Below are 26,167 nucleotides of genomic sequence, written 5' to 3'. Positions count from 1 at the left end.
TCAGTAGGGGGAAAATTGGGGAGGGGGGATGCTGGAGCAAGGAGGTAAAGAAGACAAGCCTGTTTTACAACAAATATTAAATTACTTCAGTAATACATGTAAGTTGGGGTGTAGGTCATCATCTACACTGACTTGAGAATGAAGCTCCCCCAGAACTGTCACTCCTTCAAGCCACGATGCAGTTCTTATCTCTGGCCTGTCGAGACATTCCTGAGCGAGAATTCCCAGGGAGCTGTGGAGATGGGGAGTTGGCGGTCTCAGCTGCAGTGTCTTGAGCAAGCACTGGCCTGCACAAGTGCGGGGACAGCGGGATGCGTTCCCCTAGAAAGTAGCCGTCCTCCTCTGAGGACTCGGAACTGGAACTGGAGGGTGAGCTGGAGCAAGATCCTGAGTCCGACCCTGATCCCAAGTCACATTGATGGTGGCGACGTCTGCCCAAGTGGCAGCGGTGGTGGTGATGGTGGTGGTGATGATGGTGGCGGTGGCGGTGGCGGTGGCGGCGACGCGTGGGGCCCCTGGGCGGGGGGCTGCGTGGTCTGCGGCGCTGGGCTGGGGGCGCACTCAGGGTGCGCCGAGGGCCTCCCTCAGACACCAGAGGATCGCGGAAGCTGACACGAGGGGCACTCTGGCGACCAAAGGCACCATCTTCTGGTCGCGGATCCGGCTGGCTGGGAGGCCCCAGGGGTGGTTCGGGGACACTGCGGAGCCCCAGCTCAGGCATGGAGTGGCGGTGGGGGGCCCCTCTCAGAAAGTGGGTGGGCTCCTCAGGGTCTGCAGCTGGAAAAAGATGGAGAGTCGCCCTATAACCCCTGCCCCACCCCCACCCCACCCAGGAGAGGCCTCTGGAAAGGACCTTCTCTCTCCCCGATCAAGACTGGGAAAATGGGGGCTGCATTGGGGTGGGGCAGAAAGGTGGGGAGTCCAGGAAATATGAGGCCTTAGGCAGGTTCTGGGTGGAGGTGAAAGCAGGAGTAACAGGACTGGATTGGCGTATGGGGTGTGGCCAGGGGTGGGGGTGTGGCCTCCGGTGGAAGGGGCGTGGTATAGAATGGAGCAGAATCCCGGCGGGGCGGGGAGCAGAGGGTGAAGGGTCGAGGGTTTGGAGGAGGAACTTGGGCTCAAGCTGGGACAAGTTGAGGTAGGGGAAGGGCCCTGCACAAAAGTGGGGCGGAACCAGGATTCACGTGGGGTGTGGTTTGGGCTGGAGATGAGGCCTGGAATGGTTTGGGGATGGAGCCAGGACTGAGATGGGGGTAGGGCCAGGGATGCCAGGGTGAAGGGCCGGGGCTGGTCAAGGGGAAGGGACAGGGTTGGGGGAGGTGGGGTGGCTCACCAGGCGCTTCTTCGGTGTTGGTGCCTTTGGTGGTAGTCTCGGATGCCCCCTCCACAGCAGAGAAAGAAGCTGTAGAGGCTGTGAGAGGTGTGGAGACTGTGCTCGTGCTCCAGCTGCGGCGGCTGTGACCCGGAGCCGTGGGCTCAGACCCCAGGCTGCAGGCTCGTGAGCAGAAGATTAGACCACGGCGTGGCAGGAAGGGGCGGCCCAGGAGAGCTCGCCCGCAGCGACTACAACAGAAGCAGCGCTCTGAGGCATGCCAGTGCTGGCCCTCATAAGCCATCTGGCCTTGGTCCAGGCCTGCAGGGATGGACAGGAGAGGGAAAACTGAGGCAGAACCCTCAGGCATATCCCCGACCCTACTGAATGGGGGCCCTTCTTGGGAATCTGGGGCAGGGTCCCTGGAGATGCCCTTTTCCCCCACCTCTCCAGATTGAGGCCCTTCCCTCACCCTCCTCTCCTGGAAACTGGCTGATAAATGTCTCCTCTGCCTCCTTTTCTTTCCCCAGGTGGCCCCTCCCAGAGTGGAGGTGGGTATTAGACTCTAAGATGTGGGTCAGGCTTAGACATTAAGAGGTGGCTTCAGGTGGAAGGAGAATGGAAGGTAGACCTGAAGAAGAGACCTGGGTAGTGGCAGCAGGACAGAGAAAGTAGGGCGTGGCTTTGGTGGGAAGCGAGTAGATCTTAGAAGGTTGGGTCTGGCTTAGAGGGTAGGGTTTACCTAGGCTGATGGAGGAGAGTGTGAGAGAATGGCATAGCTTGGAGTAGGGGCTAGGTTGAGAGGGTAGGAGAGTAACTTGGTTGCGGGGGGTCTAGAAACTAGCGAGCACTCTGGAGGTGGGCCTAGATATGAGGTGGTGCCTAGTGTAGCTGAGTTTAGAAAAGATGGCATGATGGGGGACGTCGGTAATGGAATTGCAGTGAAGGGTATAGGGCTACGGTGCTGGGGCTAGAATTAAAGTATGGGGTATAATGGGAGATGGGGCCTGGAATACAGAAGGAATCCTGGGGGTGGGGCTATGACCCAGCTGTCTGTCCATTGCCCAGCCAGTCCCATGTTCACCCACCAATGTGCTCCCCGCAGCCATCACAGTACTCCGCGTGGCGGGCCTCATAGCAGGTACAGCAGTGGGGGCGACTCTGACGCATGACATAGCGCTGCCCCGCGAGCGACACTTCACACTCAAAGCAGCAGAAGTGACCCATGTGCCAGTGCCGGCCCTCGGCTTCCGTGCACTCAGGGGAGAAGATGATCTGGCAGGCAAAGGCCATCCGTGGCCATCAGAAGGGTCTGCCCCTGGCCCTGCCCACCCTCCATTCCCACCGTTGGGCACAAAGGCACAAACCTCATCACATGCTTGGCAGCGTGGGCGCAGGCGTTCGGCATGGTGGCGACCGCAGTAGACCTTGCCGGCATGGTAGAAGTAGATGAGGTCTACCAGCAGCTCCCGGCATGTGGCACACACAAAGCACTGTGGGTGCCAGCAGGCGCCTAGGCCTGCACGGCTGGCAAACACGGCGATGTCCCCACCTCCAATCTGCTTCCCGCACTGTGAAATGACAAGTGAACGCTGACACCATCACTAAGACGGCCAGGTGGATGGGGGTTTGCCAAGGTGTGTCACACCTGGGCCTTCCCCTGGCCCATGTGACCAGCCCCATCCAGGGGGTAACTTCAAGACAGGCCCTGCCTACATGGCTGGGGGTGAAGGTGGGAGCAGGAGTCCTTAGAGAACAACCCTGCTCCTGGGGAAATCCACAGAGACAAGCCCTGTCTCTCGTGGGTGGCCTCAAGGGCAAGTCTCGCCTTTAGGGGGTTGGGAAAACCATAGAGAAGGTCAGGCCCAGTTGGGGCATCTTAGCAACAGACCTCACCTAACAGTAAGATCTGAGGTTAGGGTCCACCCACCAGGGGGGCCTCAGAGACAAATTCCACCCATCGCCCAGCTCTGAAGACATACCCTGCCACTGTGGGTTGGTTCTTAAGAAAAAGTCTCAATCATAAGAGGGCCAAAGAGATAGCCCACATCCCATGTCCACAGCATGGAAGGGAGAAAATGAATAGAGAAGGTCTACTAGGCTCTCCTTAGAGGCAGATCATACCTGACATGGGATCTGAGAAACAGGCCCCAGTCCACCAGGGGGTCCTACAGACAGACCTGGCTGGTCAGGGAGGCCTTAGATATGGTCCCTGCCCAACAGCAGAAAGTAAGGAAAAGACCCCACACACCAGAGGGTACACTAGACAGACCACCAGGGCTTAAGTGGCCAGCCTCATCTTCCCAGGGCCTGGGAGATGGGTCTGCACCCCAAGGCTTGGAGCAAAGGCACTGCTTACTCACTGAGGCCCTCCATGGCTCACCTCTTCGCAGATGGCCCCGGTGATGGTCACGGGGAAGATGCGCACAGTGCCACGCCCCAGATTCTCCCGCTTCCGCTGCTGGCTGAAGGCTCTGAGCTCTTTCTTCTCCTCCTCTTCCAGTGCCGTACAGTACTGTGCCTGGAGTAGCAGGGGTCTTCCAGGAACTTCCCCTGATGCCTGCCCCACCCCGACCTTCTTCCAGATTTCATCCTTGCTCAGAAAGTTTACTTCTAGGCCTTTGTATAGGTACCTCAAATACCCACCCCTTACCTCTTCTCCCAAGGCCCAGCTGCAGTTTTTACCAAGGAATGTCCCCTGATCACCCCTGCCTGTCTAGGCCTATCCCCTCAGATCAGTTCACCTTTCCTCCTCTGAGCCGGCCAACTGCTTTCCAGCTCCCAGCATTTGTCCAGGCCATCCCCCTACCTGGCATGCCCTTTCTGTCTTCTGCCTCCTCACCTCACTGTCATGTGGGGGCAGCTGGTGCAGAAGCTGCTTGATCCTGTATTTCTCCCCAGGACTGTTGACATAGGGGACCTTGTCTTCTGGGAGGCAGCTGAAAAATTGGTACACCTGGAGGGACATAGGGGATTGGCAAAAATAATTGAGACTAGAGGTGATGCAGTGGGGTGGTTGTTGTTCAGTGGCTCAGTCGTGTCTGACTCTTTGTGACCCCATAGACTGCAGCACACCAGGCTCCCCTGTCCTTCACTATCTCCCAGACTTTGCTCAAACTCATGTCCGTTGAGTCAGTGTTGGTGGATCCCTACTTTTCTGAGAAAATTAAAGTCATCAGGAGGGAACTTCTACTGAGCCCCCTCCATCTCTCCTTCCTACAGACCAGATCCTTCCTGCCACCTCTCAAACATACTGAGAGTTCCTTCATGTCTTGACCCTTCTTTTCCCTCCATCTGCTGCTTCACTTTTCTTTCCCCATTTACAGCAAAATTCCTCAAAAATGTATGCGCTTGCTATCTCCATTTCATCTCCTCCCATTCTCTCTAGACCCCACTCCAGTCGGGCTTCTCTGCTCCCTCTGTCTCTGCCCCTCCTCCAAAGCTATTCCTGTTATAGTCATCGATGATATCCAGATTGCTAAACTCATTTCTCAGGTCTCAGTCTTCAGTCAGCTTGACCCATCAGCAGCATTGGACACAGCCAATCACTCCGTGTTCCTGGAAACACTCTGTTATGTTAGCTTCCACAAGACCACACAGCCCTGGGTTTTCTTCCTCCTACCTTACTGAGTGCTCCTTCTCTGTCTCTCTTTTGGTTCCTCCTCAGCTAGTTGATCCCTAAGCATGGGAGGGTCCTCAGTCTCAGTCCTTGGTCCTCTTCCCTCTGTCTACCTTCAGTTCTTTGGGAATCACATCCAACTTCATGGCTATAAATACCATCTCCTGGCTAATGCCTCACAAATGCATACCTCTAGCCCTGTGACTTCTTGTTGAGTTCCATTTTCATGTGACCACTCAGATGTCCAACGGGCATCTCAAACTCCAGACAGCCAAAACCAAATGTATGCTCTTAGCCTTCAAACTTGCTCCTGCCTTGGCCTGCCCCATATCAGTCAATCCATCCATCTTTTGTGTCATCTTTGACTCCTCTCTCATACCCACATGAAAATCCTCTAAGCTCTAGTTTCAAAATATAACTAGACTCTGACTACCGCTCACTACTTCCACTGCCAATGTCATGATCAGGATCAGTCACCTGGACCACTGCAGTTGCCTCCTCTTCACTAGTCCCCTGCTTCCACTCTCACTCTCACAGTCCATTCTACACTCAGCAGCCAGAGGGATCCTGTTAAATCCTAAGACAAATCACATCCCTTCTCTGCTCACAAGCCTCTGGTGTCCTCTCCCTCATTCAAAGTGGAAGTCAAAGTTGTGTCCATGGCCCCCACCATCTCTGACCTCATCTCCAACCACTGGTCCCATTGCTCACTGTGCCCCACATACATTGGCCTCCTCACTGTTTCTCACACATGCCAAGCACACACCTGCCTCAGGGCCTTTGCATTAGCTTTTCCCCTTGCCTGGATTGTTCTAACCTCTGATATCTGCATAGCTCACATCCTCACCTTCTTCAGGAAGCTCAAACATCATACTGTCACAGAGGCTGACCTGGGCACCTTATTTACAATTCCAACATCTCTGTCTCTCCCCCACCTCTCTGATCTGTTTATTCCATAGCTCTTACACCATCCGACATATTTTTGTAGGTTTGCTTATTGTCTCTTGTTCCCTTTGGGAATACAACCTCTATGTGGGCAGGTGTATTTCTGTGTGTGTTTTTTGTTCGTTGTTATGTTCTCACAACAGTGTCTGACATGCAGTAAGTGCTCAGTGACTGTTGAATGAATGAATGAATCAATGGAAATATGGTGAATGAAAAGTGCTGGGATAAGGCCTGAGGTAAGGCAAGAACAGGAGTGGGGTGATCAGGTCCTGAGGAACTGGCCCAGTGATCAATCAGGGTTCCCTGCTAGATCACAGAGGGGTCAGAAGGACAAGCACAGTCTGACCACATACTCTAGTGTTTCCCTGGAAATAGGTTCCCACCCGAGTGTGTGTGTGAGTGTGTGTGTGTGCGTGCCCACTGGTGAGCAAGAGTGGGTGGTGGCGTTTGGTCACCTGCTCAGGCTTGAGACCAGGGGGCACCCAGGCATACTCCTCTGAGGCACAGCCTGAGTCATCATCGGAGATGGAGTGGCGCTGGAAGTCTGAGATTAGCCGACACATGATGCGTTCCAGGTCCACAGGCACTGCATGCACGGCGTGCTCCTCCCGCGGGCATTTGCAGTGCTGGCAGATCTTTCTGAGGGGGCCGGGATGGGGGTCAGTTCCTAAGGGATAGCCCACTGAGAACCCCTTGGCGGCCCAAGGGAGTCTAACTGAGGGCCAGAGACACGCATATTATCGCCAGCAAAAGCCTAGGAGCCTGAGAGGGCTCTGGGCTTGGAGGCGGTGCTGAGCGGACTGTGGGGGAGTGGGCGGGACCTGTGAAGGGCGGAGCGGCCACCTGAGCTGGGAGCCGCGAGCGGGGCTGTGGGCCCGGCCGGAGGATGTGAAGCGAGTGGTGGGGCTGTGGAAGGTCTCAAGGCCCTGACTTTCAGCACTGGGACTTGGGTCACACTCTCCTGGCAGCGGACCTGAGTAGGGGCGGGGCTGAACCTGAGATTGGAGTTATAAGTCTAGGGGTTTCCCTTCAGGACTTTGGAAGTTGTTGGGGGAACTTTTCCTAGAGGCGGGCTCTAGCTTGTGCTGAGGCTCTGAGCCCGTGAGTAGGGCTCTGTCTGTTGTATTCTATGCGAGGTTTTGGGTACAGGGCTTCACTAGGAGGATAGGGCCTGGGTGTGGGAGAGGAGTTCTGAGCCCCAGAAGGGGGTTGGAGGTCAGTGGGCGGCGCTCAGAACCTGGGACCCAGGCTCTCCCTAGAGATGGGGCTTGGAAACTAGGAGAATACTTCTGGGGGCGGGGACATGTAGCAGGCGGAGATCTCCTGGGAACGCCACAACTGGGACCGAGTCTGGGGAGGGAGGGGCTCTGGCCCTGAGCTTTCTCGAAGACCGGGCTCCAGGCTAGGGGAGTGGCCTAAGTCTCGGTGGGATCCCCTAAGGGCAGGACCCTGACAAAGGCAAGGTCACCTACCTCCAGCCGTGTAGCAGGAAGCCGGGGCACTGCTCCCTGCAGGAGTTGCAGGGCTGGCCGCGGTCCGGGTCCTCGGCCTCTGGAGGCTGGAGTGGGCGGGGACAGACGCGGGACCGGGCGAGGTGCGCAAGGGCGGGGAGGGAGAGAGAAATCAACGCCCGCCTCTCCATTCCAAGGACAGCAACCACAGGCCAGGGCCTGTCCCACCAGGGCAACGCCAGGCAGGCTGGGACAGAGCCCAGAGCAGAGGGGGACACCACCGAGGTAGAGGCGGGGCAGCTGAGGCTACCTCCCTACATGCCCCCTTTTCAGGGAATTTCTCCTCCCTGGGCCAGCCTCAGACTCCCCTCACCCAGCCTGGACACCTCCCACTAGCCTCTGAATCCTTCAGGCCTCAAAACACCTGAACTCAGAGTATTCCCCCCACCAGAGCAGAGACCCTAACCTGGGTGTCTCTTCCCAGGCCTCATCTCGCTGGTCCCCTTCTCCACTCAGGAACCAGCAGCACTCCAGTTCCACAGGTTGGGAGTCTGAGACCCCATCCTTACTTGGTATCCCCACGTGAACCCTGTTCCTATTTTCAGAAGCTCAAGAGCTCTTCTGGAGAAGGCAATGGCACCCCACTCCAGTACTCTTGCCTGGAAAATCCCATGGACGGGAAGCCTGGTAGGCTGCAGTCCATGGGGTTGCAAAGAGTCGGACACGACTTCACTTTCACTTTTCACTTTCATGCATTGGAGAAGGAAATGGCAACCCACTCCAGTGTTCTTGCCTGGAGAATCCCAGGGACTGGGGAGCCTGGTGGGCTGCCATCTATGGGGTTGCACAGAGTTGGACACGACTGAAGCGACTTAGCAGCAGCAGCAGCAAGAGCTCTTCCCCAAACCTTGGCTTCACCTTTTCAAACCCAAGGAACTGAGACCCTTCTCTGGGATCTCAGGAGGCCATTGAGCCATTCAGAAACTCACACCCCAAGAAGCCTCAGCCTTTATCCCTCATATCCTAGGGCTATTCACCCTTCTGGACCACACCCCACCCAGACAGCCCCTCCAAAGGAAGACAGAGACCCTCCTATCTAGGAATTCAAAAGCTCCGTGACTCAAGTGGAAGCCTGGAAGCTCTTACCCCTATATCCCAACCACTTGACTCTCAATATTCAGACACCCCAGGAGTGTAGGGCCTCACCTCTCAGTTCACCTTCCACCCAGGTACAGGGGGAGGTCCCTTTCTTCAGAAGCTCAGGAGGTCTCTGCTCAGTCTAGGACTTCAAGACCCAATCTTTTGGCTCTCAGAATCCCCTCCCATAATTCACCCAAGAGAGGAGTGCACCAAGTTCCCTGCGTACTGATAAAGGTGTGCGGAAAGGTGATTAGGGAGTAAAGGCCACCAGATTTCCACGTTCCTTCATCCACATGCTTCCAACAGCCCTCCGGTCTGGGTATCCTGGGGATGGGGATTCCCAGATCCTCTGTGGAACACCTCCTCTCTACCCCTGGCTTCCTCTCCTGGGTCTCAGTTTACCCCGACCCCCATCGCTGCCCAGAGTCTTGCTCACCGCGCGCCCGGAGCGGCGCCTCCGGGACCCACGCGCGAACATGGCGCGCCCAGGCAGGGTCCAGCCGGGCCGGGTCAGGCGAACGGAATCCTTGTGGCCGTCTGGCCACCGCGCGTCCGGCAGGGGAGCTCTTGGTTCCGTAAACCTGACACCGGCGTAGGAGGAGCGCGCCCAGCGGGGTCCGCCCCTGGGCCTGTTGTCTCTCCTGGGCCAAGGCGCCCCCTGCCTAGAGGTGAGGGGCGCGCAGCCCAGGAGCGCCGAGCACTACAGCTTCCCGGCACTCATGCCTGAGCGGGAGCTGGGCCTCAGAAATCACAGACCCCAGAACCCCAGGGTTCCATATGATCTCTCACTAGATGTTCTAGGGCTGGAGGGCTCCGTTGTGGAGGAGGGGAACTTGGAAGTGGTGATCTGACTGCAAGAGTGTGCGCTGCTGTACTTGTATTGGCACTTTGTGTCAATTTATCTTGGATGTTTATTTGGGGGATGGGTTAAAGCCACCTCTTGGTCCTCCCCTCACTGGTGATGATCTGAGGGTCTCTTTGCCTGCGATTAATGCAGCACGAACGGTCTCCAACCCTATTGCAGCCCCGTCTGAAAGCTAGACCTTGTACACCCCCGCTCCCTATGTCCTCGCTCACATCCGCTTTCAGACAGAGCCAGGGTTATTTGGGATTTATGGGAAAGGGCTTAAACTGACTGGCCAGGTTCCCATCCTTATAGTTCCAACTGCGAGGCCCTCAGAAATATATTTTAAAGGCTTCTCTCCCCTGTTCCCGCTTTTCTCTCTCCAGGTATTCTTTCCCTGAGCTAGGAGTCTCTCCTTTGCCCTCTCAGGCTTTGCTATGCTTAGGGGTGGGAGGAGGGGGTCCCTGGCACACAGTCAGAACTCCGATGCCTGGCCAAGGTAGGCACCGCAACGGGCAGCGGTCCACCGGCCCTTCACAGTGGGCCCCACCCCTCACCCCCACTTCCCCATCCCCCTACCCTACCCTAACCCACCCCACCCCACCCCGGACCCATTACGCAAACCCGGTCATTTCCCGCCCCTCCCTGCCCCAGGGAGGAGCCAGGACAGGTTATGAAATGAATGAAAGAACTAACTAGTCTCCTTGGCGCCCCGCCTCCGCCTTGCTGCCTAGTCGGTGTCCCGGGTCTCCAGCAGGAGCTCAGGCAAGGAAAAGGAGAGACAGCAGGGTCTGAAGAATGTGAGGCGGGTGACTAGAGGGAAGTCTCCTTGTGAAGCATGAGGATCCTCTTTGAACCCTTTGGGGATTCAAGGACAGGGATCCCCAGAGTCTGGGAAAGGGCCTAAGGAACCCAAATTAGAACCGAGAGACTCAGTGGTAAAGAATCCGCCTGCAATGCTGGAGACACAGGAAGCTTGGGTTCGATCCCTGGTTCAGGAAGATTCCATGGAGGAGGAAATGGCAACCCATTCCAGTACTCTTGCCTGGAAAATTCTATGGACAGAGGAGCCTGGTGGGCTACTGTCCATGAGACCGCAAAGAGTCGGATACAACTGGGCACTCAGTGGTCAGTAGTAGGGCAGTTGGCAGGGCTACTCTGAGTGTGACTTAGAACAACTGGCAAGCGAGGCTTCACAGAGGATGCAGCTCAGCAAAGCACTGTTGGAGGGGCCGAAAATGGGGTTTCTTGAACGGTGTCCAGCATGTCAGAGGTAGAGCTTTCTCTCACCTTCTTTTTCCTTTGTCCCCCGCCTCCGCCCCCCACCCCCCACCAAAAGACACTGAGAAGTCAGATCCGTGTGGACTAGGTGGTTGAGGAATTTATTTAGGGGAGAATTAATCATATTCTTCCTCAGGGAGGGATTCTTCAAACAATATCGAAGGGCACGGGAAAGGGAGAAGGTCTGGAGGGGTGGGGGAGGGCCACAGCCAGACAAAATGGCAACACACGATCACAGGCACTACAGACGCCACAGACACAGCAGAGGGTGCAGGATAGGGGCTCCAGACCAGGCCTCCAACCACCCCGGGAAGGAAGTGGGTATGGAGGGAGGGAGGAGGCAAGGGAAGGGGGAGAGAGGGTGGGTTGGCCCCACAGACCCTTTGGCTCTGTGCAGTGATTGCCTAGCTGGCCCATCTCAGGGTGGGCAAAGGTGTGTGTGGGGTGCCTCTCTCTGGATCCCACCCCTTAACCTCCAAGTCTTATTTCTTAGCTCTTCCTGGGCCACCTCAGTCCCCAGCCTTGGCCAAAGATCTTCCCCCCACCCCTAACGAAACCAATCCCTCAGCCCCAACCAAGTCTCTCATCCTACCCTCCCCACTGCCAAGCCCATCCACTTTAAAATATATTTTCTTCACTGCTCCATTGTGGGGACAGGGCTGCCCTTTTCGAAACCACCGGGCAGGCCTCACTCTGAGCCCCCAACTATCTAGAATCCCGACCATGACCTCACTCCAAGTTTGGCCCATTCCTGAACCCCACTTCTAGGCTTGCCCAAGGTCTGCCCCCTTTAGAATCAAACTCAGTCTATGGAATGTTCCAAGTCACACCCCTTCCATAGATTCTGGTCCCAATCCGAGACCTGCCCACTCTGGAGCCTCACCCACTGTCTAGTTCAAGCCCCACCTCTCTAAAACCAGCCCTTAGCGTTTTTTCTCTATGTGGTTCCCAGGTCCCAAGTCACACTCCTTCCTTAGAACTCTGTCTTACTCTAACCCCTGCCCACTGTGGGCCCTACAACTGCCTCACTCAAAGCTCCACCCCTTCTAGACCCCCACCCTCAGCCTCCTTCCAAGCCCCATTCTAGAATGCTGTAGGGCACCCCTCTTCTTGAGACTCCAAATCCAGTATGTCTGGAACCCAACCCATCTGCTTATTAGTTCCCTCCACTCCAGAGCTCCTCTCCAAGACCACCTTGGGTCCCAGGCTCACCCAGTCTCTTCCTTTCTCCCCTCTTCAGTGTTGGATTTTCCCTAATGGCCCCTGTTCAGGAATTGCTGGAGAAAATCAAGGCCAGAGTCAGGAGGAGGAGAGGGAGAAAGGGGAGATAGTCTGAACTCATACTCACCCCCCCCACGCAGCCTTCTGTCTCCTCCCTGTGCCCCTTAAAGAGTCCCCCCAACCTCAGGGCACAGAGCCAGGGAACAGAGAGGGGCCAAAGGATGAAGGGGAAGGGGTAGGGGTAAGAGAAGGGCCCACTCAAGATCAAGTCCTAATGCACAAGGGGAGTGGAGTGGGGGCAGGGCTTAGACAGATAAATAGATATTTATATATAATATATATATATATAAACAGCAAAGACAGTTAAGGGTCTCCTGGCTTGAGGGGTGGAGACCTGGGGTGTAGGGATGGTAAGTGGGGGCAGGCCTTCTCCTGAGTTCTTGCCTACCCATGGGGTCCTCCCAGGCTGCACTGACCTGTGGAGACAAAAGACATAAAAAGGAGAGGTGGTCTAGACACAGGTAGTGCCTTTAGGGAAGGGCTGGGCTGCTATGCCTCTGCCCAGGCTTTACCCTCTACCTGCCATGCCCTTCTTCCTTCCTTCTTCCTTCACTTATAGTCTTGGGATCAGCTTCATCCCAGCTGCTCCTGTTGGGAAGATATATCTTACCTCCACTAGATTAGGTACCAAAGAAATTGTGGTTTCCTTTCGGATTGGTTTCCCCTAATCCAAAAATATCTGTTAACAGGTACTGTTCTCCTCATTGCTGATAAACTACATTGAGCACAGCGAAGATCCATATTTTTGTGGAGCTTACATTGTAGCAGGGGAGACAGAGAGACTTCAAACAATGACCATGATGTGTAAATAAGTTATCTAGTATGACATAAGGTGATAATAAGTGAAATGGAAAAACAAAATTAAACTGGGATGAGGGGGATTAGGAGTGCCAGTAAGGAAAGAAAGGTTACTCTAGTAAGTAGGTAGTCAGAGAAGACCTCATTGAAGCAGTGTGACATTGGAATAAAGACTTAAGGAGGTGAGGGAATGAACCATGCAGATAACCAAGGAGAATTACATTCTGGGCAGGGAGCACAGCTGCCAATGCAAGGGCCCTGGGTGAGACCACATCTAATGTGTTTGAGGAACAGCAAGGAGATCCATGGGGCTTCGATGGAGTGAGCAAGGGAGAGTGATAGAAGGTGATGTCAGAGAGGTAGGTAATGGGGTCATATAGGACCTTGTGGACAAAGTTGTGAGGACTTCAGCTTTGACTCTGGATCAGGTACAAATCAAGGGAAAATTTTAAAATGATAGTAAAATGTTTCATGCTATGTTGTTTCAGTAAAAGTTTCTTAACATTAGTAGTGCTCTGATTTATCTATGGCATGAATTAGTCATGGGGACATCCCCTAATCTAGTAGAAGAAATAGTAAATAAACATATAAAATAAAAATTACAGACTGTGATAAAGAAAACATAGGGAAAGGTAAGAAAAGGGACTTGTAAGGAATTGGCCAGGTAAGGTTATCAGTGTGTGTGGGTTTGAAACTCCAAGGAGAAAGCAAGTACCAAGACCATGAAGTTGGACTGTGCCTGACACATGGAGATGGCCAGTGTGGCTGGAACAGAGTTAAGGGGAGTGACTGGGGATGAGAGGTCAGAGAAGTGAGGGGTGGGGCTAGATTGTGTAGGGCCTCGCGGGCCATAGTGAAAGCTTTGGCTTTTAATCTGAGTAAGCCCCAGCAGAGATCTGAGATCTGACCACAGGAGGGCTGTGGCTTGATTTAGAATTTAACAGGGTCGTTCCCCAAGCTGTGAGCAGAATATAATGGGAATGGGAGTGAAAACCAGTGAAGAGGTCCAGGGGGACAGTGTGAAGATTATAGATATATTTTGAAAGTAGAGCCAACAGGAATTTTTAATGAATTGTATATGAGATACCTAATAAACTCCTCCCTGCCCTTTCCATCCTGGCCAAGTGCCAGAAGCTACCTCCACCTGTGTTGCCATTTCCTTGCCTTTCCCTCTAACGCCATCAGCCTGCCTCTATTTCCCATCTTCCCCTCTCATATGCGAGGGGCATCTCGCTTCTCTTTAGGGTCCCAACAAGGCAGGCAAGACTTTCCAATGCCCCCTGCTTCGCTCCGCCCCGCCCCTTTCCTTCTTGGAAATTCCACACCGCCCCCCTCATCTCCACGGTTGCGGAGAGGTGGCGGATCTGTCACTTCCTTCCAGATTAGCAATCGCTGACCTTCATGATTCAAGCCCATTTACCTTCATCATCCATTGCCCTTATCATAACACATTGGCTAAGACCCACCTCCTCTTCCCTCCTCGGCGCCTGCGCCCAGCCAACTTTCCAGTACGCAAATCCTCCTGTTATTCCTCCCTTTAATTGGTTGCTCTGCCCGCTTCTCTCCCCTCCCTTCCATCAGAGCAGCACTTCCACCTCTCTCTCATTGGCTCTTCATTCTGCCTATTTTCAAAAGCCACTCTTCTCCTCTCCACTTGGCTATTTACTCGCCCTTAACATGTAGCTCCGCCTCTCCATTGGCACCTTCAAACAGCCGTCCTTACTTGTCCAGCTAGTGTCCTATGTACCATATAACTCCTGCCTCTTATTGGTTCATTGACCCACCCATCTCCTTTCATGGGCCCTCATTGGCCACCTCACCCGTCTGTCACTCACCAGACTACATCTGATTGGAGAAGGATGTGGGTGCACCCTGAGGGCCGTAGCCTTGCTGCCCGTAGTCGCCCTGAGGCCCATAGCCACCGCCACCGCTGCTGGCCGGCTGCCCGTAGTCTGGCTGATAGCCGCCCTGGGGCCCGTAGGAGTCCTGGGGCCCGTACCCGCCGGGGCCCTGCCCGTAGCCTGCCTCGCCATAGGCGTCCCCGGGCGCTGGTTGCTTCTCGGGGGCACCTGGAGGAGCGCGCAGGAATGGGGCGGCCCAGCCTGTCTCCTTGAACACGAACCACAGGTTACCGACCCAGAGCACTAGGTTCAGGAAGCCAAACACCTGCGGGGAGACAAAGCTCTGCTGTCATCTAGCGCCCATTGCCCTGGTGGTCCCGGGGAACATTGAGGCTGTTTGCATTGGGCTTGGATTCGCAGGCGCCCAGAGGGTGGTGGTTTCTGAGACCCTGACCCTGCGAGTCCCAGCACATGAATGTCTATGTGCAAAAAATCACCTTGGTGGGGTTATTAGAATTCACATTCCCAGGGATATATGTGTTTATGTATTTGCATATATACACGTTTATACAGGTACAGAATATAGTAAATGAATCTAATTTTGTAAGATATAGTAAATTGTTAAGCATAAATTTTTATTAAATATGTAGGCATAACACTAATAAACACATATACACACCTATGTATAAATACATATGTGTAAAGTACATAAACGGGATAATACTGGAGTGGGTTGCCATTTCCTTCTCCAGGAGATCTTCCAGACCCAGGGATCGAACCCGCATCTCCTGCATCTCCTGCATTGCAGGCGGTTTCTTTACCACTAAGCCACCAGGGGCTTATGTATAAATACGTATGTGTAAAGTATATAAATATATGATTTGTACTAAAACAAAGATATGGAATTTGTATAAATATGTACAACGTAATTCAGTTTGGGGCCAGAAAGTAATATTTCTACTTTACAGTTGAGGAAACTGAGGCCCAGAGAAGCTAAGTGACTGGAGGTCTGATAGCCAGCAATTGACAGAAAAAAATTGGAACCTTAGCATCTGTAACACTTGTATACGACTTAGCATGTGCCAGGTCCTTTTCTAAGCATTTTGTATGTTATTATTCCACTAATCAACTTTGAAGCAGGACCTCTTGTTTTCAATTTATATGCTCAAACTGAGGTCTGAGAGGCTATCTATTGATAGTTACAGATTATAGAGCTTGTAAGTGGCAGAACCGGGATTTGAGCTCAGCCTGACTCTGGCCAGTAGGGGGAGTCCAGATGAGAAACATTTCAAGTTATTCTTTCATTTTGCATGTAAGGAAACAGGTCCCTAGAGGGTACTCACTGAGTTGCCAGAGATTCTACATGACTAGGCTGAGCCTGGGATCCAGGACCTAACTGGAGAGAAAATCTCATGTTCCCCTTTTGGGAACAGTTTGTGGTGTCACAGTGATTACAATTACTATCTCATCCTTCAAGGCTCTGTTTTTTGCATGCCTCCTCCAAGGAGCCCTCGCGGATTTCTTTGGAATTCTCCTCTCATTTTTTTTTTCTCTCCACCACTCCCCCTCCCCATGCCAGATTAAGTTTCCCAGTCACCCTCCCCAGCTGGCCCAGCCAGCCTCCCAGGACTTACCACCGAGGTGTTGAGGCCAGAGGTCACAGGGTCCCTCAGCTCCTTGCATGTATTCCCTGGCTGGTGGCAGACATGCATCCCCTTAATAATGTTCTCTGGGTCTGTGGCCATCTTCACGTCTGATAGCCCCTTGGCCCAGGCCGATGAGCTAACCAGCCACATGAAGGCAAACACTGCCGTGGCCAGAAAGTCCTAGGACAGGCAGGGGAGAGGGACACAGCACCATGAGTGGGCTGCTTCATGCTGGGCTGTGGGGTCCTCAGATCACAGGCTTTCTTGGGAGAGAGGTCCCCCAGAAGAGGCTTGTCTCTCCCCTGCCTTTCCAGCTCTTGAAGCCCCCAACACTCATTTGAAGGTGGCCCTTCTCGCTTGGACATGTGTGTGTTTGTGTGTATATGTGACACAGAGGGCGTGAGAGTGTGATTGTGGTATGTGGGGTGTGTGTGTGTGAGGAGGGTTCTGTGAGTTGGTTGGCTAATCTGTGGCAAGTAGTGTGTCTTTCTGCTTTTGTCTGAATGTGGGGATTTGTGTCATTTTGTATCTGGAATGAGTGTGTATGGGTACAGCTGTAGAGGGATCAGTGTGTCTGTGTGGTGTGATGGGTGACAAGCATGACTGATATAAGGAACCTCCGTGTGCTCCTTTCTTTCATCTAGACTGTGGGGTTTGGTGAGAGGTGGTAGGTTTCCAGGTGTCTGGGATTCCGTGTGGGCTGTAGATATGTCCCTGTCATTCTATGAGTCAGTGTCTCTGATGCTCGTAGCAGCAGTGCTTGCGTGTGAGCCAGTCTGGAATTTGGTGTGGCCTCTGAAAATGGCTGTGTCCCCACGGCTCCATGTCCCCTGGCCCCTGCATGCATGTGAGTGGCTGTGGGAGCTCACCAGCATGGGCCCTTTGTTGTTCTCCCGGTACTTGTTCTGCAGGAAGATGTAGGTAGCCAGAGCCCCCATGGAGTAGAGGAAGGCAAACACGGCCACGGTGACAAAGAATTCAGCTGATGAGGAGTAGTTCCCCACCAGGAAGATTTTTTTAGGGTCCCCTTGGCAGGTGGGTGCCTCAAAGTACACTTCGTGCAGCCTGTGGAGAGAGGTGGGCAGGTGTGGCCTAGGCCCTAAGAACTCCCTTCCCCTCCCCCCTTCCCAGTCATGGGTCCTCCCAGATTCTGACATGGTCCCAGGAAGAGGAGGAGATAACCATTCACGAGCACCTACTGTGTACCAGCCACATTTCATTATTTGTTGTTTGGCTTTTATGGTTGCACCATGGGGCTTGTGGGATCCTAGTTCCCTGGCCAGGGATTGAACCCGTGCCTTCAGCAGTGAAAGCGTAGAGTCCTAACCACTAGACCACCAGGAAAGTCCGGCAGTCACATTTCAGTGACTGCTGAGAACATCCCGGTGAAATAGGTGTTATTCAGCCCTCACTCCAATCTAGGCACTTTGGCCCCTTGGTTATTCATAGAACACACCAGGTTCCCTCCCACCGTAGGATATTTGCACTAGAATGCTCTCCTAGATATCTCATATCTTACCCACTCCATCTCCTCCAAGCTTTGCTACACTGGTCGTCTTCTCAGTGAGGTCTTCCCTGATCTATTTAAAATTAAACATTCCCTCCCAGCACTCCTTAGCCCTCTTTGCTCCGTTTTCTTTGTAACTGTGATATCCCTGGACATACCATGCACGTTACTTTTTTCCTTGATTTTTGCTGTAAATACAAGAGGGCAGGGCTTTTTCCTTGGTTTTGTTCACTGTTGTGCCCTTAAGTCCTGGAACAGTGCTGCCACATAGTAGGCGCTCAATAAGTATTTATTAAATGAAATATGTGGAGGCAGAAACAGAGGCTCCAAGAGACGCATTGACTTGCTTAAAGTCACACAGCTGGCATGGGAATGACAGAATTGGGATCTGAATCCTGTGTTTTTCCCCTATGTCATGTTGACTCTTCTCTCCACCTCACTTCAGGTCCTCAAAAGAGAAACAAACGTGTACATAGCAGAGGAGAGCCCAGAGACTGCAAGATAGGAGACGGACAGAAGGACAGGAGGGTAGGAGGGATGCGAGAACAGGACGGGTGTATGTGAGGTGTGGGTGGGGCAGGTAGGAGCAGACTGGGAAGACATGTGGTGTGAGGGAAGAGGGGTCATAAGGAGGAATGTGTGTGGGGAGAAAGACCGGAGTGACGTCCCTGAGCTCCAACCTCAGGTTGCGGGGCAGGATCCTGAGATAAGCAAATGGTGCCAGTGCCCTTGTATAGCAAAGGCCCTAAGGGAAGGGCTTAAACATATTGGTCAGCTCTAAGCATTTTACATAATTGTCTCTTTTAAGGACTCTCCCCCACAATTCTCTAAAGGAGGCATTATTATACCTGTTTTACAGAAGAACAAACCGAGGCTCTGCAAGACTAAGTTACTTATCCGGGCCTGCAAGGCTGCTAAATGATGGAGCTAGGAGTTGGGTCTGGTTTGAATTTTGGGGTTTCTAGGGGGAATGAGGGGGTCCTTAAGGGGGGTTATTGGGGCAGTGGCAGGGTTGGTCAAGGGGAACACAGGCTAAAGATTTTTTTCTCTGGCAGACTTGTGGGTAAAGGGCAGATCCTCAGGACCTGAGGCTCTAGGAATGGGAGGTGTTGGGGGCCACAGATTTTTGTGGCCTTCTAGATTCCAAAGTATCCCATGCTGCAACTGCTACTCCTTCCCCAAACTCCCTTGGCTTCTGTGAGCTGGTGGATCCCTGGTTGCCATGCCCCCTCCCCAGCCTCTCAGACCATGCCTCCCTGGCACTTTTCTTTTGATTATTGTTCAGGGTCACTGCTGGACTATCCTCTCTTCAGTCTTCCCTCTCACCTTGGATGATCTCCTGAGCCTATATTTCCCCTTAATGCTCAAAAATCCCTAATTTCCAATTCAATCCCTGACCTCTTTCCTGAGTCCTTTAAACTTCTTTATTTCCCTTATTTTAACAAACACTTATGGAGTGCTTATTGTGTGTCTGGCACTGTGCTAAGCATTTTACAAGTATGAATTCACTTAATGTGTGTCATAACCCTGTAGGATGAGTATTATTATCCCCTCTTATGGATGAAGAAATGGAGACCTGGAGCAGGTATGTGACTTGTCCTAGTAGTGGAAGAGCCTCAGGAACCTCCATTGAAATTGTTCCTGTAAGTCTCTGTCTCTGCATGGCTAGGAGGGAAGCCTCTCCATTAGGGTAGCCACTTTGCCTGCTTGTGCTCACTCTCATGTACCTAGCACCCAGCACACGGTAAGAGCTCAATAATTCTCAGAACTGCTTAATTGGGTTTAATCCTTCCCTATGGCTAAGCAGCACTTCCTCCTTATTCTCTATCATAAGACCCTGCAGGAGGATCCCCTCCTTGGGTTTCTCCCAATCTGCAATTATCTTTATTAATTTGTTTATTTGTTATAATGTTGGCTCCACGAGGGTAGGGAGCTTGGTCTGTTTTGTTCACTGTTTTATCCCCAGCACTTTGAGCAGTACCTGACATACAATGGGTTCTCAAGAAATTTATATGGAATGAATGAATGGGAATTAAATAATAATATTGGCTAACATTATTATCCTATGGCATTAAGGATACATACATATGTGTGTGTGTGTATATATATATATATATAATTTTGAATCTTATTTATTGCTAGTCTCCTGTCCCTCCCGTTCACTAGAACATAGCCAGAGGGCAACAGCCTATGCCTGTCTTGGTCACCACGTGTCCTAGATGTCCAGAGCAGTGCCAGGCACAAGGTAGGTGCTCAGTGCATGCGCAGTGACCTGAGTGGGTGTGGTCTCCCGAGGTGGAGGCTGGGCAGGAGCCTCTGGGGTGGAGGTGTTGGCCAGTCCCAACCCCCACCCCCATCCCAGGCCTGTCAGGATCCCAGGGGTGGGCTAGAGTGGGGGCACACCTGAAGGGGTACTCGAATTCGACCTCGATGTTGAGGTCACTCTTGGTCTTGTTGGCACAGTCCACACTCAGCTGGAACTCCCCACTGTAACTGCCGCATGTGGCAAAGGCGAAGATGGCAAAGACCTTGGGCAGTAGGGGTGGGGATGGCCACAGTGAGCCTGTGTGCACGTGGGATGGGGCTGCCCTCCTCTGGACAGATCAGGACCCAGCATAGGCAGCAGCAGATGGACTAGTCCCCGCCCCCACCCCCTAATCAGGGCTCATGGGGCCCAAGGACAAGCTGATTAGAGGGGTGTGACTATCTCTTCCAGTCTTTCTCCCACTGTCTCTCTTGGGCTCTACATCTCCATAATGCTCTGATTCCCCTTGTTCTGTCTCAGCCTCTATTCCTCTCTCTCTGTCTCTCTGTCTCGCTCTCTATTCCGCCTGTCTCTGTTGTCCTCTGTGTCTCTAGTTCTCTCAGTCTCTCTCTCTCTGTATTTCTCAATGTCTTTCTCAAATATCTCTGTCTCTCTGTCTCTCTCTCTGCTTCTCTAGCATCTATGTGTGGCTCTTCCTGCCTCTTCTCTCTGAATGTGTGTCTCTGTGTGTGTGCCTTTCTGTTTCTTGGTCTGTCTCTAACTCCCTGCTTTGTCTCTGACTCGTTGTCTCTATGGTGCTCTCTCTGTCTCCCTCCTGCCTTTCTGTTCAGCAATTTATCTCTTTCTCTTTTTGCAGTGGGTCTCTTCTCCTCTCTCTTTCTCTCCGCCCCCCACTTGTCTACCTCTCTTGCTGTTTCTCTTTGCATCTCTGTTCATCTTTCTCTGTTTCCCATTTCTTTGTCTCTTTCTCATCTCTATATCTTTTTTCTGGGTATTTCCATCTCTGTCTCCATCATTCCTGATCTCCCATTCTCCCTGTCTCCTTCACTGTCTCTGGGTTTCTCTGGCTTTGTGTTTCTTCCTGGAGCAATCAGCTTCAGGCTTCACCTCCCTTGCCCCTCTCTCACCTCAGGAGATGAAGTAGCACATCACAATATTCCACTTCATGATGTGGGTACCCTTGACCTTATGTGATGTTACATCACGGCCCATCCATTCTCTGGCCCCAATGCCCTGGGACTTCACCCTGGAGCCCAATTTCTTCATACCCTTTGCCCCCCACCTACCCATCTATTCCTCCCTCCCCATCCATACTCCACCTCTGCTCTTCCGAATCCCAGTACCTCCCTCTTTCTCCCCACAGCTCAGGCCACACTCACCCATTGCAGCACCTTCACGAAGCCGAGGGGCTCCTTGACCACCCGGAACTGACCCCCAGCCACCAGCTGAGGAGAGAAGTAGTGGGGAAGGGTGGGGTTGTTGGGGATGGAGAGGGAGGTGAGGGACAAGGCCACCAGGCAATAACCCCTGGGGATAAGGCATGTGATCTTGGGGAGAGAGTGACATTTGGAGAGAAGGTGAAAAGGAGAAAGTGACACTTTGGGGAAGGTGTGAGCTCAGGGTCTCTGAAGAAGATCCCTGGGGTTCAGGGAGGTGGGGAGATAGACGGTAGAGGGGTTCAAGGGTGAGGAAGATGGGGATGGAGTCAGGACTGATTAAGGAAGGAGAGAAGGTTTGAAATCGTAAAGATGAGTCAGATGGCAAAGGGGATCAGGTGGAGAGAGTGAGGAAGGCGTTGGGGTTCATTAAGGTGGGGAAATGGTCTTGGATGGTGAAGGTGAGTCACAACAGGGAGGGAGTTGGGTTGGCTAGGGTGGGGGAGGGGTCTGCATCAGTAAAGGTGAGTCAGATGATGGTGGTGGGGTGTCTGAGATGATGAGGATGGGGAGGGGTTAGTCCTGGTTAGAGATGGGCGAGGTTCTGAGGTGGTGAAGAAGAGTGCGATGGCAGAAGGTCTGGACTGATTAAGGTGGAGAGCTGGGACACAGCTTCACTGTATATGTGCTGGGGGATGGGAGACTAGGGGTTTGGGAGAAGTGAAACCGATCGTCCCCCTTGGTCTGCTCTGGGGGAAGAGGTGGTCGTATACCAGGGTACCATCTGGAAAGGTCTGGAAGGGGCAGGTGTCAGCCCTCCCTTGCACCCCCGCCCCCACTCCTTCTGTCGCTCTATTTCCTAGCTCATCCGCAGCACCCCCCAATTTTCCTTCCATTCTCCCTTCCCTTCCCTCCTTGCCTATACCCTAGCTCTAAGACCCCTCTTCTTCCTCGCTCGCCTGTAAGGAAATGGCTTCTGGCGGCTCCCGCTGCGGCAGTGAGGACAGCCCTCGCTGCGGCAAAGGGCGCACTCCTTTTCTCCACCTCCCCTTCCCTCCCCTAGTCTGCCGCAGACCCCAGCCCCAGAGCTGGGGATCAGGCGTCCGCTGCTAGAATTCTGGCCACCACCTCTAAGAATAGGCAGATTCACTGCGACCCGGGCGAGGAGGCCGGGCCGCGGCGGGATCTGTCCGCGGTGCTGGAACGCGTACCTGATTCACCACGTCCATGTCGGCCAGCAGCAGCATCAGCAATGCGGGGGGCGGGAGGCGCCTGCTAGCAAGGGCGGGCGCAGGGCGCGGCGGGGGCGGCGCGCGATCGTCGGAACAGCCCAGGCGGCCGCAGCTCCGCCCCTCGCACCCCCGCCTCACTCGCCAAGGGAGCCTGCGCACAGCGGCCCTATCTAAATCTCACTGGTCGCCATGCCAGACGGGAGGTTGGAACCGTGAGAATTCTCTGGGAAGGTCGTGATCTCTGAAAACACGGCTAGAGATCTGGGGAGGTGGACCGTTCTGTCCTACAGTAGGACAGTTTGCCAGCCCTTTACTGAATTTGTTGAATGTGTTCATTTATTTAATCCTTAGAACGTCCCTATGTGGTAGGGACCATTGTCCCCATTTTTACAGGTGAGGAAAATTAGTCCCCAGAGAGGTTAAGCGACTTGTATAAGGTTATCCAGCTAGTTATTGACAGTGCCCAAAGTCCCTGCAATTTAAACGTAGTTCAGGGTCTTGAGGGTTTCTTCTTTTCTGCATTTTCAGCACATTAAGAAAAAAAACACCCTCCCACTCCAACTATCTCCCCTGTTTCTCTCTTCCTTATTCAAAGTGTGGAACAACTTAGTCAACTCCCTACTGCAATTCTACACTTCTTTAGTTCAGTTCAGTCGCTCAGTCGTGTCCGACTCTTTGCAACCCCATGAATCACAGCACTCCAGGCCTCCCTGTCCATCACCAACTCCGGGAGTTCACTCAAACTCATGTCCATCGAGTCCGTGATGCCATCCAGCCATCTCATTCTCTGTCGTCCCCTTCTCCTCCTGCCCCCAATCCCTCCCAGCATCAGACTGTTTTCCAGTGAGTCAACTCTTCAGGTGAGGTGGCCAAAGTATTGGAGTTTCAGCTTTAGCATCAGTCCTTCCAGTGAACACCCAGGACTGATCTCCTTTAGAATGGACTGGTTGGATCTCCCTGTTACAATCTGTTTATTCCTCAGTCCTCTTTTAATTGGATTACACCTCCTTCATACTGCCAAAACTAGGCCCACCGAGGTCAATGGCAATTGCCACGTTGTAGAAGCCAATGGATAAATACAGTTGGAATTTAAAATGCTAAGCCTCACTCATACTAAAAGAAATGCCTGTAAAAGTTACTAAGACATTGTTTTCCACCTTTGAGGGTGGTGAATATAAAACAGCTTGATAATGCTCAATATTAGCAGATTGGCCAGAAACAGGCATTCTCATAAATTGCCCATGGAAGTTAAATTGGTATAACTTCTGTAGAGAATAGTTTGGCAGGATGTAGCAAACTAACAAGTCCATATATGTGGCTCAGCACTTACACTTGTAGGAATTTGTCTTTCAGGGAGATTCATACATGTGCTAAAGGAGGTATGTATAAGATGATACACTGCAGTGCTCTTTATTTTTTATTATAAAAATAAGGAAGTGTGGACACTTCCCAAGTGCTCATTACTGGTGGCCAGTTTAATAAAAAAAACTCAGCTAGAGCCACAAAATGGAGTACTATATAGCTGTCATTACTAATAATACGGAGCTGTGTAATGATATCCAAGATACTTAAGAAATGCAAGAGGCCAAACTATGTGGGAATTATGTACAAACAGAATGAAGGGATTGCATCATAATGATAGAATAACTAACATTTTAAATTGTGGTCATTCTGTGAGCTTCTCATATATCACTCATTTAAATCCTCACAACAACTCTACGAGTCAGGTACTACTACTATCCCAAACTAAGCTGAAGGAATTTCTAAAGTAATGCAGTTGGAAAGTGACAGAACTAGGATTTGAACAGCTGGTAAGTGGTAGAACTTTGACCAGCTGGTAAGTGGCGGAGCTAGGATTTGAACCCAGGAAGTTTGGCTCCAGCACCTGTTACTGTTAGCCATTGTGCTAACTTATCAGTACAACATCCTATAACTGTATAAAAGATATCTGATAACACTGGTTGCCTCCAGAGGGAAGGGAAACTTTCACTTTATACTCCTCTGTACTTTTGAATTTTGAACTATCTGAATGTATAGTTCAAATGGATGTATGAAGAGCTTGGGCTTTGGCATCCAATTGCTGGAATTTGCATCCCACCTCTAATATCTGTTCCTGTCTGACTTTGGACAGGTAAGATAATTTAAAATGGTACTTATAGGATAGTTGCACTGTTAAACAAGATAATCACTGTAACACACCTAGTTTGGGGCCCAGTAAATGGTTCATTTTACCTCTATACATCTCTGGAACCTACTCCCTTCTCTCCATTTCCTCTGCACCTCCCCTGGCTAAGGCAACCATCATTCCTGCCAAATTTAGCATCTCCAGTCTCTTCCCCCTCCCTTCTGTTTTCAGCACAAACGTCAGAGCATCTATTTAAAATGCAAAGTTAACTATATCACTACCCTGCTCAAATTCCTCTCATGGCTCCCCACTTCGTTCAGGAAAAACCCCAGGGGTTGGGGCCTGGCATTCAAGGATCTGCATCATCTGTCCTTGGGTGGCTTGTCCCACCTCATCCCTCAACAACTCCCTTACCTCTCTTTGCCCTACCCATAACTTACTTTCCCACCATATACAAGCCCAACCACCCTAAGCCTTTGTTTCCAGATCTAGTGCAACTCTATATTCTGAGTCCCAGATCTCCAATTTTGGTTTCTCTCAAATTTCAGTCCTGGTTTCAATTGACACAAATTATGCAAATGAGAAACCCCTGCTCTGAGAGCTGGGGGGAGACCTCAGGTCAGACACCCTCCCCACAGGTGGCCCCATCCTGTGCCACTTCCAACACTACCTCAATTCCTTTGGTGTGGGGATGACTAACACTTTGGACAAGTCCTGACACATGTCTAAGCCAGCTCAGTTTGTGCTAAGGGAAACCCAGAACAGTGACGGGCACAAAACAAATGCCTGTTAAACCTTCACTGATTGAATGAGACCCCAAAGTTTGGGCAACGACTAAAGGTAGAAAAAGCAGCAGAAAGAGGAACTGTGGGATCTGGGAATGGAGTACTCTAAGCTGGCCTCAGGAAAGCCAGGTTAGCCCCGAGTGGGTTCTCCCAGGCTAGAAACCTCACCCTAAGCTGTCACCCATGTCTTTTACAAATGGAGTTAGATTGTCTCTCTCTCTCTCTCTTTCTGGCCATGCTGTGTAGCATGCGGGATCTTAGTTCCCCACCAAGGATCGAACCCCATGCCCATGCAGTGGAAGTGCAATCTTAACCACCCTACCACCAGGGAAGTCCTAGATTTCCTTTTGTTCCAGTGGAAGAGGTAAAGTAGGAGACAGGGTGATCCCAATTTAGTCTCCCTCTCTGACACTGTCAGAGGGCCCCTCTGCCTGAGACACATCACATGCCAGGCTAATTCTAACCTCCAGGCCTTACTACTGGCAGGCCTCGCCTGGAGGTTTCCATATCTTTCCTTTCCATCCATTTGTCCTGCCTCAGTCTGATCTGCCTGACCCCTTGTGGAATCTCTGACTTTCCCCCACCCTTCATCCAAACCCCCACGCATCCTCTCTCTCCATCTGTCTAGTACCCTCCCTTCCCCCAGCACCTCCACTTTGTCTCCAGCTTTTTTTGGCTGCTGTCTCTTCCTCCTCCTCCTCCCTCCTTCCCTGACGCT

The 26,167-nt window shown here is 52.3% G+C and overlaps 2 protein-coding genes across 3 annotated transcripts; both read right to left on the bottom strand.

The window, feature by feature from the left end:
• Positions 1–59: 59 nt before the first annotated feature.
• Positions 60–9,043, bottom strand: PRICKLE3 (prickle planar cell polarity protein 3). 2 transcript variants are annotated; one of them, XM_055393266.2, is made up of 9 exons: positions 8,904–9,043; positions 7,349–7,434; positions 6,332–6,515; positions 4,155–4,268; positions 3,696–3,833; positions 2,680–2,883; positions 2,401–2,587; positions 1,334–1,633; positions 60–777 (listed from the first exon to the last, which is right to left on the bottom strand). In XM_055393266.2, the coding sequence occupies exons 1-9, from the start codon at positions 8,943–8,945 to the stop codon at positions 167–169; spliced, it is 1,866 nt and encodes a 621-aa protein (XP_055249241.2). In that variant the 5' UTR covers positions 8,946–9,043; the 3' UTR covers positions 60–166. The 2 variants fall into 2 exon arrangements, with proteins under 2 accessions (XP_055249241.2, XP_088689793.1); XM_088833667.1 differs by lacking the exons at positions 6,332–6,515; positions 7,349–7,434 and having other exon boundaries at positions 8,904–9,026.
• A 1,641-nt stretch (positions 9,044–10,684) lies between these two features.
• On the bottom strand, positions 10,685–22,554 carry SYP (synaptophysin). Its single transcript, XM_055438608.2, has 7 exons — positions 22,519–22,554; positions 21,311–21,376; positions 20,069–20,193; positions 17,028–17,223; positions 16,147–16,338; positions 14,507–14,837; positions 10,685–12,289 (listed from the first exon to the last, which is right to left on the bottom strand). Exons 1-6 carry the CDS (start codon positions 22,552–22,554, stop codon positions 14,511–14,513), a joined length of 942 nt encoding a protein of 313 aa, XP_055294583.1. The 3' UTR covers positions 10,685–12,289; positions 14,507–14,510.
• Positions 22,555–26,167: the final 3,613 nt, after the last annotated feature.

Source organism: Moschus berezovskii, chromosome X (assembly GCF_049115385.1).
Source record: "Moschus berezovskii isolate FMDL1 chromosome X, NW_MosBer_1.0, whole genome shotgun sequence".
Taxonomy (NCBI): Eukaryota; Metazoa; Chordata; class Mammalia; order Artiodactyla; family Moschidae; genus Moschus; species Moschus berezovskii.
The sequence above is the reverse complement of the archived record's forward strand: the minus strand, read 5'-3'. Positions and strand labels throughout refer to the sequence as shown.